The sequence below is a fragment of the Puntigrus tetrazona genome, chromosome 21 (assembly GCF_018831695.1).
Source record: "Puntigrus tetrazona isolate hp1 chromosome 21, ASM1883169v1, whole genome shotgun sequence".
Classification (NCBI taxonomy): domain Eukaryota; kingdom Metazoa; phylum Chordata; class Actinopteri; order Cypriniformes; family Cyprinidae; genus Puntigrus; species Puntigrus tetrazona.
The window spans coordinates 15,603,852-15,617,140 of NC_056719.1; the positions used below are offsets into that span (position 1 = coordinate 15,603,852).

General features: G+C 39.9%; 1 protein-coding gene and 1 long non-coding RNA gene across 2 annotated transcripts; both read left to right on the forward strand.

Annotated features, from left to right (window-relative positions):
• Positions 1 to 221: 221 nt before the first annotated feature.
• On the forward strand, positions 222 to 5,396 carry spry4 (sprouty homolog 4 (Drosophila)). The gene is made up of 2 exons (XM_043221335.1): positions 222 to 406; positions 1,689 to 5,396. The coding sequence occupies exon 2, from the start codon at positions 1,740 to 1,742 to the stop codon at positions 2,676 to 2,678; it is 939 nt and encodes a 312-aa protein (XP_043077270.1). The 5' UTR covers positions 222 to 406; positions 1,689 to 1,739; the 3' UTR covers positions 2,679 to 5,396.
• A 646-nt stretch (positions 5,397 to 6,042) lies between these two features.
• Positions 6,043 to 11,186, forward strand: LOC122326450. Its single transcript, XR_006247478.1, has 3 exons — positions 6,043 to 6,754; positions 7,394 to 7,523; positions 7,617 to 11,186. It is a non-coding gene; the product is annotated as an uncharacterized LOC122326450 (long non-coding RNA).
• The last annotated feature ends 2,103 nt before the right edge of the window (positions 11,187 to 13,289 follow it).

Genomic DNA, 13,289 nt, shown 5'->3' on the forward strand with positions numbered 1-13,289 from the left:
TCATGTAATCCGCTTTGACATTGCCCTTGTGACGAAAAGCCCCTATTCTTCCATTCATGAAATCTCGAAAAGGCGCATGCGCAGTGGAATCCGGAGCTCTCCCATTCATAAAAGTGTAACCCCCGAGTCGTAATGCCCTCCCATTCACAAAAAAAAAATCTGTCAAAGCATCTGCGCAGTACGTTTCTTACCCTCCCATTCATAAAAAGCCATTTCCCTCATGTAGTTGCAACATCGTATGGAGAAGACTGTGTCCTTACTGCAGTGCACATCGCACGGATAGTCGTCCGGATTTTTTTCCCCCTTCGTGGCTTCGTTTGGATCTATCTATCATTCTCTCTCTGGTATTGGAATATATCGCAACACTCTGTTCATCTGAGAAGAAATGATACATTTTCTAATGCAAGTAAGTTTTTCTATTTATTTTTAAAACACACACATATATATATATATATATATATATATATATATATATATATATATATATATATATATATATATATATATATATATATATGCAATTCAAGTAAATGTAATCCAAATGTCAACGCTATAACTTGGAATTCATATTGCTTTAAATTATATTCGAGTCGTTTCCATTCCGGTTTATCACAAAGCGCCGATACAGCCGTTCTTTAGCAACGCATTGTAGGTGTATTCGAGCCTTGTGTAAATATTTAACTACGGTAACTAACCACGACAGGATCGTGGGCGATTTAAGAATGAAATGCACACGCAGAACAGGTGAGACTTCGAGGTCGACCGCGTACGCGTCGTTTCTTTCGATCGGGGAAGCGACAGCGGTTTCGTGTTGCGTATCACGATCCGCGTTCGTTCGCGTTCTATCTGTTACCATCGCGTGACGCTTCACTGCAGCTCGAAGCGCCGAAGCCCATCTTGAGCATTAAAACTGTTTTAGCGAGCGAAACACTAAATGGAGATTAGTGAGAGACAGAGGGCATTTCTGTATCTTTTAGATTCTGGTTATTATGTAATGGTTCGTTAAAAAAAAAAAAGAAAGAAAGAAAAAAAAAAAAGAAAAAAAACGCCGTTTGAATTTTGAATGCTCTGTATGAAACTGTAATTGTGGCACGCCAACATATAAATCGTCGTTTCAGACGACACTGCTTTAGAGGCTGCGGGCTCGCTCGAGAAGCGCAGAAGGAACGCCACTTCAATATATTACATAGCTCGCGCAAAAATCTAGCAACAGGTTGATCATGTCATATCACATAGCCTACCGTTTTCTTCTGTAGCAAACGGATAGGCTTTGTCACATTTTATAGGACCGCACAACGAAAACATTTCAATGGATTAAGTGCAACTGCGTTTGAGAGAGCATTTTACCTATAAAGCTAGCTTGATTTTAACTGTTATATTCCTAATCTAACTTCACCAGCGTAGTGAAGTGTAATTGAATCGTTTCGTGAATCTTAACCATAAGTTAATCTACTTTATGTTTGTTTTATTCAGAGTAAACCCCTCCCATCAGAACACTAGTACAGGCTTGTACAGAGCCTAATACTGATAAATCTGATTGTGGAAGTGAAGGTTGATACAGGCTCTTTTTTAAACAACTTATATGTGCAATTTTCTAGTATTTGTATTTGTGGTCTTTTCACACACAAACCTGATTAGAATTCTAAGAGGGTGTTTTTCAGTACTAAGCTGTGCTGTGGTCTTTGCAGGAGTGCTAAATGCTGACCTGAGCTCTGGTATATGAGGAACACAACCTACAGATGGAGTCAAGGGTTCCTCACCACATTCCTGGAGTCTCCTCCTCCATCATGGTGCAGCCTTTGCTGGACAGCCGCGTTCCCTACGGACGGCTCCAGCACCCATTAACTATTTACCCCATCGACCAAATGAAATCTTTACATTTGGAGAATGACTACATCGACACCCCTGCTGTGATCTCGCAACAGCCGCCGAGCCACAAGGCAGGCACGAGGGGGCAGGAGGTCCTGCTGGGAGCCCCGCACCATCCTCATCTGTCCCGCTGCGAGGTCCCAGATGCCACCACGCATCCCTGGATTTCCTTTAGTGGTCGGCCCAGCTCCATCAGCAGCAGCAGCAGCACCTCCTCCGACCAAAGGCTGCTGGACCATGCAGCTCCCACCCCTGTTGTGGATCCGTACACTACTGGCAATGGCCACGGCAGGACCCTAGGTGCAGAGCAGCCCAAGGCGCTGAGCTCCAAGGCTCAGAATGTGAAGGCGGTCGCGGCTTTGCCAGTGGAGAAGAAGCAGCATGCGGCATTGTGTGAGAAATGCGGCAAATGCCGATGCACGGAGTGCACTTTGCCCCGGGCCCTGCCCTCATGTTGGGTTTGCAACCAAGAGTGCCTGTGCTCAGCGCAGAACCTAGTGGACTCTGTCACTTGCATGTGCCTAGTCAAGGGCGTCTTCTACCACTGCACTGATGAGGACGAGGAAGGCTCCTGCGCTGACAAGCCGTGCTCCTGCTCGCACTCGAACTGTTGCGCGCGCTGGTCGTTCATGGCGGCCGTTTCGTTGGTGCTGCCCTGCCTGATGTGTTATTTGCCCGCCACCGGTTGCGCCAAGCTCTCGCAGAAGTGCTACGATGGCATCAGCCGCCCCGGGTGCCGCTGCAAAAGCACCCAGGCCTGCAAGGTGGCAGAGGTCAAGGCCTGTCAGCTGGAAAAACAGGCCTCGTGATGGCGTGCCAGAAACGGAGAGTACAAAGTGACTCGCGAGCAAAGTTCGCAGGACCCTCTCCGATAGCGGCTTACTTCCCAAAATCACGGTACTTAAGGTTCACGCATGATCCTCGCGCGTAAATCAGTAGCAACGTTTTACCAACAAACGGGCACAAACCATTATTTTACTCGTTCTACAGCAAAGGAGAGGCCTGCGTTTTCTTCTCCCGGGGTTCTCACGATGGCCGTGGGATCAAAGTCTTTGCCGTTTCACCCCCGAGTAAAACAACTCGCTGACACAGAATGCTGCATTTGAGCAAAATGTCTGTTTGAAAGATTCCAATCTCTTCTCTGATGTTTATTTTCTCTTTGGGGCGGCTTTGAAAAGTCAAAGTAAATATCACCCATTCAAGAACACTCTATACTTTGGCAAAACCCTCTCCGGATCTGGCACTGCGGAAAGGTTGCAGCGAATTCCAAGCTGATAACACATGTCACAATCAAAATAACCAGACTTCATTTACAAGTGCATTTACAAGCTTGTTATAGAGCTTTATTTCTTCTGTTGTTTGAAATGCAAACACGGGAGGTAATTTGGTTTCATTGAAGGATTCTAAGTTCCCTTGACCGTTGCGAAAGACATTGGTGACCGCCCATAAAGCACGTGACAGGATGTTTTCTATCTCCTGTGGGGACAGATTGTTTGTTTTTGATGGCAAATGGGTAAAATAGCTTTCATAATTCCCTTTGAAAAACATGCCATAGCATACACGAACTTCCATAATGATTCTTCCAAATGTTAGCGGTTCAATTTGTTGTAGACAATGACCTCAGGGATCATCGGTTCATCTGAATTACGTACCGCGTGTGAATTCAGCTTGGAGCTAGTCGGGTGACTCGAGTTAAGGGAATGGGCAGTGGTCAAAACACAGCAATTCAGACACCAAGCATTCATAAGCTACCAGGAGAATCGGGCCAGTAGTTGCGGGAAAAGGAGAAGCTATAAAGTTAGCGTATACTACTCTGCCGCTTCTAAACAAAACATGCCAACTGTATCACCGTTATAATGAGGCAAAAGCACAGTATTATGTACAGAAGCATGTACAAAGTGTTTCACTGTAGTTGGAAAAGTTCCTCTAGTTTACTACACACCAAACATAACGCTCTATGGACGTGCCCTAGTATCGAACTGCTTTCTCCACATATATATTTTGTTATATGTATAGTATAGAGATTTTGCCAAAGGAGTGCACCATGGAGTTTTCGTTGACCATTTTTCTAAGTGTTTGTTTCCAAATGAGCATGCATTGTCGTACTCTAGCCAATTAGTGCGAAAGTAAGCTCTTAAAGGTACGGTGCTCTACTTCCCAGGATTCCTAGAGTCGGGGAGCACGAGGGAAAACTGTCGGCCTGCTCAACACAAACCCATGGTTCGCTCGTTTAGTCCCACATACTCCAACAACATTTGTACTTGTTGCACAAATCCGAAAAGCAGAAATACACTACTGTTCTTAGTCTTGAATGTATAAGGCTAGGGTTTAAGTCTTTTTGCGATCTAACCCGTGGATAGGTGCCAGAGTAGTTCAGAACGGAGAAGCTTGCATAGCTGCATAGGGAAGAGTTGCAAATGTACCATAGATATCTTAGATTTCGACCTATGCAGGTTACACGTTCTTGTAAATAGTTTTAAGAAAAAAAAAACTAGCTATATGTTTCAAATGTCCTGAGAAATTGCATGGTACAATTTAATTACGATTCAGTACAAAAGTATATAAATGAATTATTATATTTTCGGGAGGGCTGGGGGGCGGGTGGGGGTAAAGATTATGTGGCTGTGGCATAGAAGGTAGGGTGTTTAGGTATTTCGATTACAAGCACTTGATTTAGAAAAGTGTGCCAGGCAATAAAAATACCTCTGTTAATGCTAGCCATGCCTCATTAGCACGAGAGAGGCACGGCTAATTCCCGGTTCCTCAGTGCCCCTGAAACTGTAGATTTAATTGAATTCACAGAGGGAACGGCGTTTCGTCACGCTCAAAGTAACGCTTTTTCACCCCAATGTGGCCAAGCATTTTGTTTTTCCTCCTTCCTCCTAAAATGGTGCAACATCTTCAGTGCTTGATTGACATATACAGCTGCTGTGTGTGAACTTGTCTGGGAGGAACGGGGATCCCTCTCAAGTAACATTCCATTCCATCCTATTCGGTGTTGCTTTTTTTTTGCCCCGCCTTCTCGCTTTTGTTTTTCGTATTTCACAATTCTCTCACCTAGGGAGAATGATACAGCTGTAAGATGTAAACTTTTATGGTTGTTCGCCTAATAACCTGGCCTGCGTGATGGAATTGAACGATCTTCCTTCTGAGATGTTTTCATCAAGACGCTGCGACCCTATCTAATCGTGGTACAGTTTCTTGGCCACTAGAAACCCAATTCTTCTTTTTTTAACCCACTTTAAGCTGCCTTCCAAACTGGGCTTGTACTCTCTGCGTTTCTTTGGCTTCATTGTTCATGTTCATGAGGATTAAAGAAAAGAGCAATGTGCTTTTGTTTTGTTTAAAAAAGCAAAAAGAAAAAAAATCTCTCACACATATGAAAATGTCCCTTTATAGATATATTTATTTTGAAGTTCTATTTTATATAGTATTTATTTAGATGCCTACTTTTGTTTGTGAATAAAAGCTTATGTCAAAACGGAATGTACATTGAAATTGGAAAATATATATTGTTAAATATAAAACTCTGTGTGTTGTGTCTTCAGTGTCCCTGCATTCATACTTGCTATTGGAAAATATGATTATTAAAGATGCACTGCATCTGCACTGCAACTGTACTTATTATTTTTGACTTGTTTTTTTAGTACAAATATTTAAACGTTCAAATTGCTTGAAAAGCAAAAGTACTTAAGATAATGAGTCTTGTTTTCTATAAATATACCAAAATTTTGTTTAAAAAAGAAGGGGTAAGAAAATGTATCTTAATTAAAAGGAAAAATATTGTTTTTCTGACTCCATTGGCAAAAAGGATTTTCATGTTTTAAGCAAAAACAAACTAAAATATTTCCCCCATATTTTTTTCCTCTCAAGTAAATGTATCTTGATTTAAGAATGTTTAAATTTCAGTAATGGAAAACATGACAAAAATACCAAAAAAAAAAAAAAAAAAAGTTTTGCAGTGCATTTGTGGCTCATATTAAAAAATAATAATAAAAAATGTAGCCAATTAAGAAATATTGTATATGCACTTCGAATACATAAAACATTAGTTGAAATCTTTTTAACACTAAATGAAGTCATGAAAGTAATTACTGCACAAAAGTATGCCAATGGATCCCAAAAGTGACAAGTTTTAGAACTAAGTAGTTCAGAGAGATAAGAAATTATCGTTCAAGGCTGTAAACCCTTTAGATACATTATTTCAGTGCTTTAAATAATACCATATGGTTCCATCAAAAAACTCTTATATAGTTCTCCAAAACCGAAATACATGAATATGGGATGCTAAAGGGCATATATGATATTCTGAGTTAAAACATAAATGGAACCCTGTTCTAAATCATCTTTGCACACGGAGGACGAGGTACAGTCCTGGCCCCTGGTGACAGGAAGGGGCTTTTACTTTACATGAGACTGCTCTTGTATCAAGATATTGGCTCTCAAGGATCTGAGGCTGCAGCTCACATAAAATCTTCACAAACCTGGATGACTCACACAGCCATGAATCCGTTGACATCTCTCCAAACACACTTACACAAGTACGTTCACCTATGTACATGAGCTATAAAAATCCGAAGGTGACCTCTCACCAAGTCGACCTCTGTGTGCGTGTGTATGCCATGACGCATAAGGCTACATTTGAGCGAAATCTCTTCCCTTATGTTAATTTTCTTCTTGGTTGGGGAAAAGTCTAATTAATTGTCTCTCATTCAAAAATGCTGGCACTTACATACTTTTGCCACTTCAATCAATCAATCAATCAATCAGCTAATTGATTAACATCTTTTTAAATATAATGTAAGTGTGCCCCTGTCTTGTGCAGCTCTTGGGATGCTGTGAGTCACTGCCAGGGCATTGCTATGTGGAGGCTATGTATTTCGAGGTAGGTTTTAATGGGTTGCTTAGTCTTCTTGGTAGTAGCTAGGGTTCTATTTTAAAATAGTTGCTAGGTGCTTACATATTGGCCCATGTCAACAGAGCCCACTCTCAAGAGGTGTGTCTTAAGGCACTTATTTTTATTAATCTGAATGAAACTTTGTGATCCGATTCATGTGCATTTTATGCATTCTGAAGAAAGCATAGGTTTACAGCCCAGTTGCTGCGTTTAGAAGCAGAGAAAGCCGGGATGATAATGTTACCAGCGTATGACAGACTGCTGCAGGGGTGACATTTTTTTGTAGGCTGGAAACAAGATCACATTTTAGCACTTGTGCTGAAGTCAGTGTTGTGTGTGTGTGTGTGTGTGTGTGTGTGTTATATGGTCTGTGCTTAACACAAACTCATTTTATTCAATGACACAAAATACACTTAGTTCATCACGTTAAGCTTATCCACTCACTTATCTACTTTTATGACTGTTATTGTTATTATTCGCCATCTATTTTAAATCAAAATGTGTTTTTTTGTATTTAAGAAGTAAAGCGCTGTCAGAAGCTTAATAGTGGTAATGCTTAAAGGGTTACTTTTGTATTTTTGATTTATTTCTATGCAAAATTGTTTTATTTCTTGCTGCTTCATACAGTTACGGTTGTATCACGGATGGCAGATGGGGTTAAACTGTTCACATGAAGGCATCAATCCAATGACTAATGGGTTATTTGGTTGCATTTGGTTAATATGGCTTGGTTTCCTCCTTCAGTGTAAGCCTACAGGTATTTGTACCATTTGAATATCATTGGTCTGATCACTGTACAGAAGAGTCTACTTACTTAACGTACTAATCGTGCTCCCTCTGACGTTTCTAGTGATCCCGAAGACCTTGATTAGCTGGTTCAGGTGTGTTTAATTGGGGTAAGAACTACACTCTGCAGGACTCTTGCCCTCCAGGAGCAGGGTTGGACTCCCCTGGTTTAAACCAACTCACCGCACGCATCAAAGAGCCTGAACTTTTCTCTTCACTGCTCTATCTGCCATCTGCTCACGCTAAGTCATGTGGCCAGTCATTTTGTACAATTCAGCCTGCGCATTTCCGAGGTGAACTCATCCATGCTGACTTGGTTCAAGAAAATGTCCTCTTGAAAATGACATATTGCAAAACTCCTGAGCACATCTGGTGCTGTGCTCATGCCCTCCCCTCTCGTTCTCATTCTCTATCTCTCTGTCAGCCCCCAGCCCTCCCTCACCAGGCTCGGATATGAACGCAATGCACCAGAGAGGCAAACAACGAGGAAGCTCAGTGATTTGAGAAGCCGAAGTTGAAATTCTTCGCGGAACGTCCTCTGGTTCATATGTGTGTGCAAATCTGATACTCGAATCATGTGGTTTGTTTTAACAAGGCTGTACCTGCCAGGATGGCCACTGTTTTGTGTTACAAACAAATAGTTATGCAAAATTTATGTAAGAGTCTTTGTGTATGATGCATTAGTTATGGCTTATAATGCACTTTATTGCACAAATAATTGTAAACGGAGGTTATAAATTAGAACACTTGCATTTTGAGTTCACTTATAATTGTTTATGACAAGATATAATGCACATTATGATTAATTATGATGCATTATACCCTTTGTCACCACTTTCTGTAACAATATTTAATATAGTTTTATCATTTTAAAAGATTAAATGACACTATTTTTCACTTCTACTACACATATCTTAATATTCTTGAATAAAGACTATAACATTTTTTTGTAAAATGTATATTAATTCGTTTTTTTGCTTAAAACAAGGACAACAATCTATCAAATCTTTATTCAAAGGGACGACAAGATTATTTTTCTTTAACACATAAAACTTAAGTCGTTTTGCTTCTCAAGTAAATTCATCTTGATTCAAGAATATTCAGAGAACATGTAAAATGTACCTTGCACACATTTTTGCTCTGGATTGATTCATCTGCTGAATGTACAAACTTAAATATAATGTAGAAAACAAATGAAATCATCTTAACCGGGAAAGAAAGAAGGCCAGACGCAGAGATGGCTCTGAGAATTGGCTAAATCTTTCAGCGTGAATCGGCTCGCCACACTCATTTTGCAAACTCCATGGCACGGACCCAAGTGAGCAACTTTTTAAACAAAGGGCTACTGTCTTGCATCATTTCCCCTCTCCACCACCGCTCCGGAAAGCACTTCTTATCACCATTTATTGCCGGTCCGTATCAGAGGCCTGGTCTGTGCTAACACCCAGCCCGAATGGATTTTCAGTGCTCCAAATGCAGACAGTTGTAAAATGCATTGCAGGGCTGTCTTAAAAAAACCTCCTTTACTTTGCTCCCATAAATTTGCCATGTTTTATGGGAAAGATTCTTCCTAGTCAACATTCATGACGAAACGCCCCATCTCCCCCAAGCTGGACAGTGCTTTTGTCCTTGGGCAACGGGAAGCAACCAGCAAAATGAGAATGCGTAAATGCATCAGTCGAGAAACAATGTTTTGCAGATTTTCATGTTTCAAGTACTAAACGCTGCAAGCATACACAAGTGCACACACACACACACACACACACAGTGCTTGCTTATCATCTGCGGGCTGTGTGAAAAACAGCCCTTCCACTGAGTGCAGCAGCCCCCCGAGGCGCCGGAGGGGTCGGAGCCAACCAAACTTGGCTTTCGATATCAGAAGTGCAACACGCCCACTTGGCCTCGGCAGTGGTGCATTCCTAGGGCGCTCATTGTCAAAAGCCAAACACTTCCTCCAGTGTACAGACCGACACGACCGCAGAGACATTTTATACATGCATGGCGCTCAGACCGAAGACAGCTGCAACCCGCTTAACAACTCCTCACCCCGTTGCTTTTTCACTTCATTACGGTTTTTAAAACGGCAAAATGAGTAGAAAACTTTAAACTGCTTTAAATAAATTGGTTAGATGTTCTTTAACTTATTTTAAATACGATAATAAATGGTAACGAACATTAATATAATATACAGAGGTCTCAAAATGCATTTGGACACTTGTATTAGCAACCTAATAACGTGAAACCAATTCTTTTAAAATCTTGTTTGGAAAGTTAAATGAAATATTTAATTAAAGGCACATGGGCATTGTGTCATATCCCTTTCAAAACTGATATTTTGTTACCTTAATGTGAGTTTTAAGTGGCTCAAAAGTTTTTACAAAAATACACTGCGGTCGTAAATGAAAATAAGTGTTTAAATCTTGTTATTTTATATTACTGACACACTGTTCCCGTGTTTGATGCTGTCAAGTGCTTTGACACAATCTGTATTGTTATATAAAGCGTTATATAAATAGAAAGTGACTGACCCTGCTGTAGATGTGCCTGCAAAAGACATTCTAGTAAGGCAAGAATTCGAGAACTACTCTTTTGTGACCTTTATTGACCTTTTTTGTATCGCGCAGAAGAAAGTCACGAGTTTCAAAATCTAAGAATGACATACTTTTTAATTTGCGCGTTAAGCTCCGCCTCTTTACGACAGGGCGGCTGTGCTCTTTACTGGATGTTGTCACAGGACCTCATGGTCCACTCCTGGGAAACCATCTAACATCTGGCCTAAAAGCACCAAGTCGGTGCAACAGGAAGCAAGCCCTTATGTAATATGTATGACCTCACAGGAAGGCGACCGAACAAAGGTTTGTGGGTTTTTCTCTTTTTTTTCGGATGCACTAGACACACATATAAAGGTCCACTGTGTCTCTTCCTTGGGGTTACAAAGATGCTTTGTTGTCCCACTCCGGAGAGGAGGAAGAGGAGGGGGAAATGGACAAGCATATGTATCAATTGTCTCCTCCGGCTCACGCTGCGTGGGCGACCTGTAGGCATTAGGCCAATCTGATTAAAAGTAAAAAGCTACTCAAAGCCATCCCCGGCGGGGGTTACTGGTGGCCTGTTTTATGCCTGTCTCTCCTGTGCTATAGGAACTGAAGTCCTGGCAATGATAAGAAAGACGAACTTTGACTTTCAGCAAACCGAGCTATGGATTACCACACTTGAGCAAACAGTGGGTGCGATCGGTCTTAGTTTTACAAACATCCTCTGAGCCACACATTGGCTTCCTGATGCACGATACAACAAATGTCACAAGATATGAGGGGCTAAAAATATACAAGCTGCCAAATTTGAATCATTATTTTTCTCTTCAAGCCATTAAGAATCCTATAATGCGCACTGTGTAAAACGAGGTTGGATTGGAGAGAAAAAAAAGGTTAAACCCATTTTATAAAATTGATTTTTTTTTTCTGAGGTCCATTTTATTAGGCACAGAAACAATTATAAATTTTTACCATTTTACACCCTCTTTTTGAGCTTTGATAAGTTTTTTATTTTTATGATTCTTATGATTGTATATTTACATGTATACATTTTGTATTCAAAGAGAAACCGAGGAAAATTTGTCAAAGAATTACAAGAATTTGATGTGTCATGTTAACACTGTTTTTTTTTTTTTTTTTTTCAAATAAACTAACAAAAAAAACACGTTTTTCTGCTCACTTTTTTATTAATTTGACAATGACTTAATAAAAATACACTGAAATAAGCGACAGTAGTCACAGACTACATGCTTCATTAAAATTGTAAAATTAAATTGAGTACTTGTTATAAAAAATCTATACATTAAGCAGAAGTATTACTATAACCAACAATATAATAAACAAGTAACTCAATAACTAAATGAATGAATTAATACATTTATATTAATAAGTGGTGTATTTATCATAAAAATGGAAGTGCAAGCACAGGAACCAGAAAATTGTGGTGTTTAAAAATTCTTCCATATTTCTGTTTTATTTATTTCTTTTTCAGGCAGTAAGATCATGATACTTAGAGATGCAAAATCACAAAACACAGGAATGAACCAAATACATTAAAAAGCAAGTCTTACAATGGATACACAAAAGTAGCATATATATATATATATATATATATATATATATATATATATATATACACACACACATATATGACATGGCAAAATAATTCAGGTTGTAAAATGTAAGTCATTACTGTATGTAAATGTTTATTGAAAATGGTATAAAACATATCTGAAATCAACAAAAGAAATTAGAGAAGAATTTTGCATTTTCCTTTGCATTATCTTGGACACTCTTATTAATCAGTGTTAGCTTTTCTGCTGTTTAATAATATCTTACTCTTCCTTATTCTTCAATATGGAAGTTTGTCATGACATTTTGCAGCTTAGTTTCAACCAATGCTCGTTTTGGACAGTTTTGCAATTTAAAGCACCTTCAAAGTTGTCACATGTCTGGACTCTTTTGTTATTGTTTTTGTCTCATGTCATGTGCTCTGTGTGCCCTGCCTTTTAGTTCGTGTTAATTATATCATTGTCATCAGCTGTGTGTAGTTAATTTAGTCATTTAACCTGGTGTATTTAAGTCCTGTGTTTTTTTTAGTACTGTTTGTCCGATCGTCAATGTTCATGCGTGATTTTTGTCCTGCCTGCCTGCCTTTGTATCTTTATTTTGCCGTTTTGGATTAAATCCATTTAAGTTCATTTTAGGGCTCAGACTCGCGCAATCGTGACAATAGTACAGTAGATCCAGGAAAGTACGCTTCCTCATTTTATGACGACTCTAAGACGTTTAGAACAACTGTGGGAAAACACAGAATATAGATGAGGTTTTTAACATCCAGGAACTAGAGATTTTTGCCGTGTCACACCACACTTCCACATTCCCATTTCAGCCGGGCTCTGAATGTTGAGAATTCCTCTGTGCTCTGAGCCGTAATGATGGAGTAAGCTTTTTCCACAGTGACGTTCAAAGGAATGCCGCAACAGGAACCAAATTTAAGCGGTGACCGCAGCTTGAAATATATCTCCTCCGCATGTCATTGTGGTATGGAATATGCTTGTGTAACAATTACTCAATTGAAGTTCTTTTGGTTAGAGACGCTGAAGCTAACGAGATCGTTTTATGTCAAACTGACGCATATATGCACATTACACCAAGACATGTCGGGGTAGGTCTCAAAGGAGGAACGATTATAAAGTGTAAAACAATAGATTCACGTCTAAATTGCACCCAAGCACCACGCACCACGAGAGTCCATTGGAAGTTAGAAACTGAGCAGAACCAGATTGAGCCCATCAAGGCTGCGCCTCAGAGGAACACTGTGAGGTCTGTAACCCAAGAATGCAGAGCAGTCAGGTGTGTGTGAAGCGCTGGCTTCTCGCTGAGGATGTGGTGGGTCGTGGTACTCGTTTTTTGAATCCATTTCTTGAAAACGGTCTGGCTATCCATCACAACAGTGAATATCTGCAATCCTTTACTACCGCACTGTCATGTTTCCCCATTAACAAACTAAAAACTGATGAAATTATAAGAATTATGATGAGAAACGAAAAAGAGTTGATATTTCTGTCCTGTCATCTTGACTGTAGTATTGTGTATCCTGTCCTCCAACAAAAAAACGACCCTATTGGTCATTTGCCCAAGTACCTTACACAACCTATATTTAAATTTTTATGTTAAAAATTATAGTGTCGTGTTGCGTC

What these genes read in the sequence shown, in the direction of transcription:
- spry4 (XM_043221335.1), top strand. Translation starts at nt 1,740, where the DNA reads ATGGAGTCAAGGGTTCCTCACCACATTCCTGGAGTCTCCTCCTCCATC.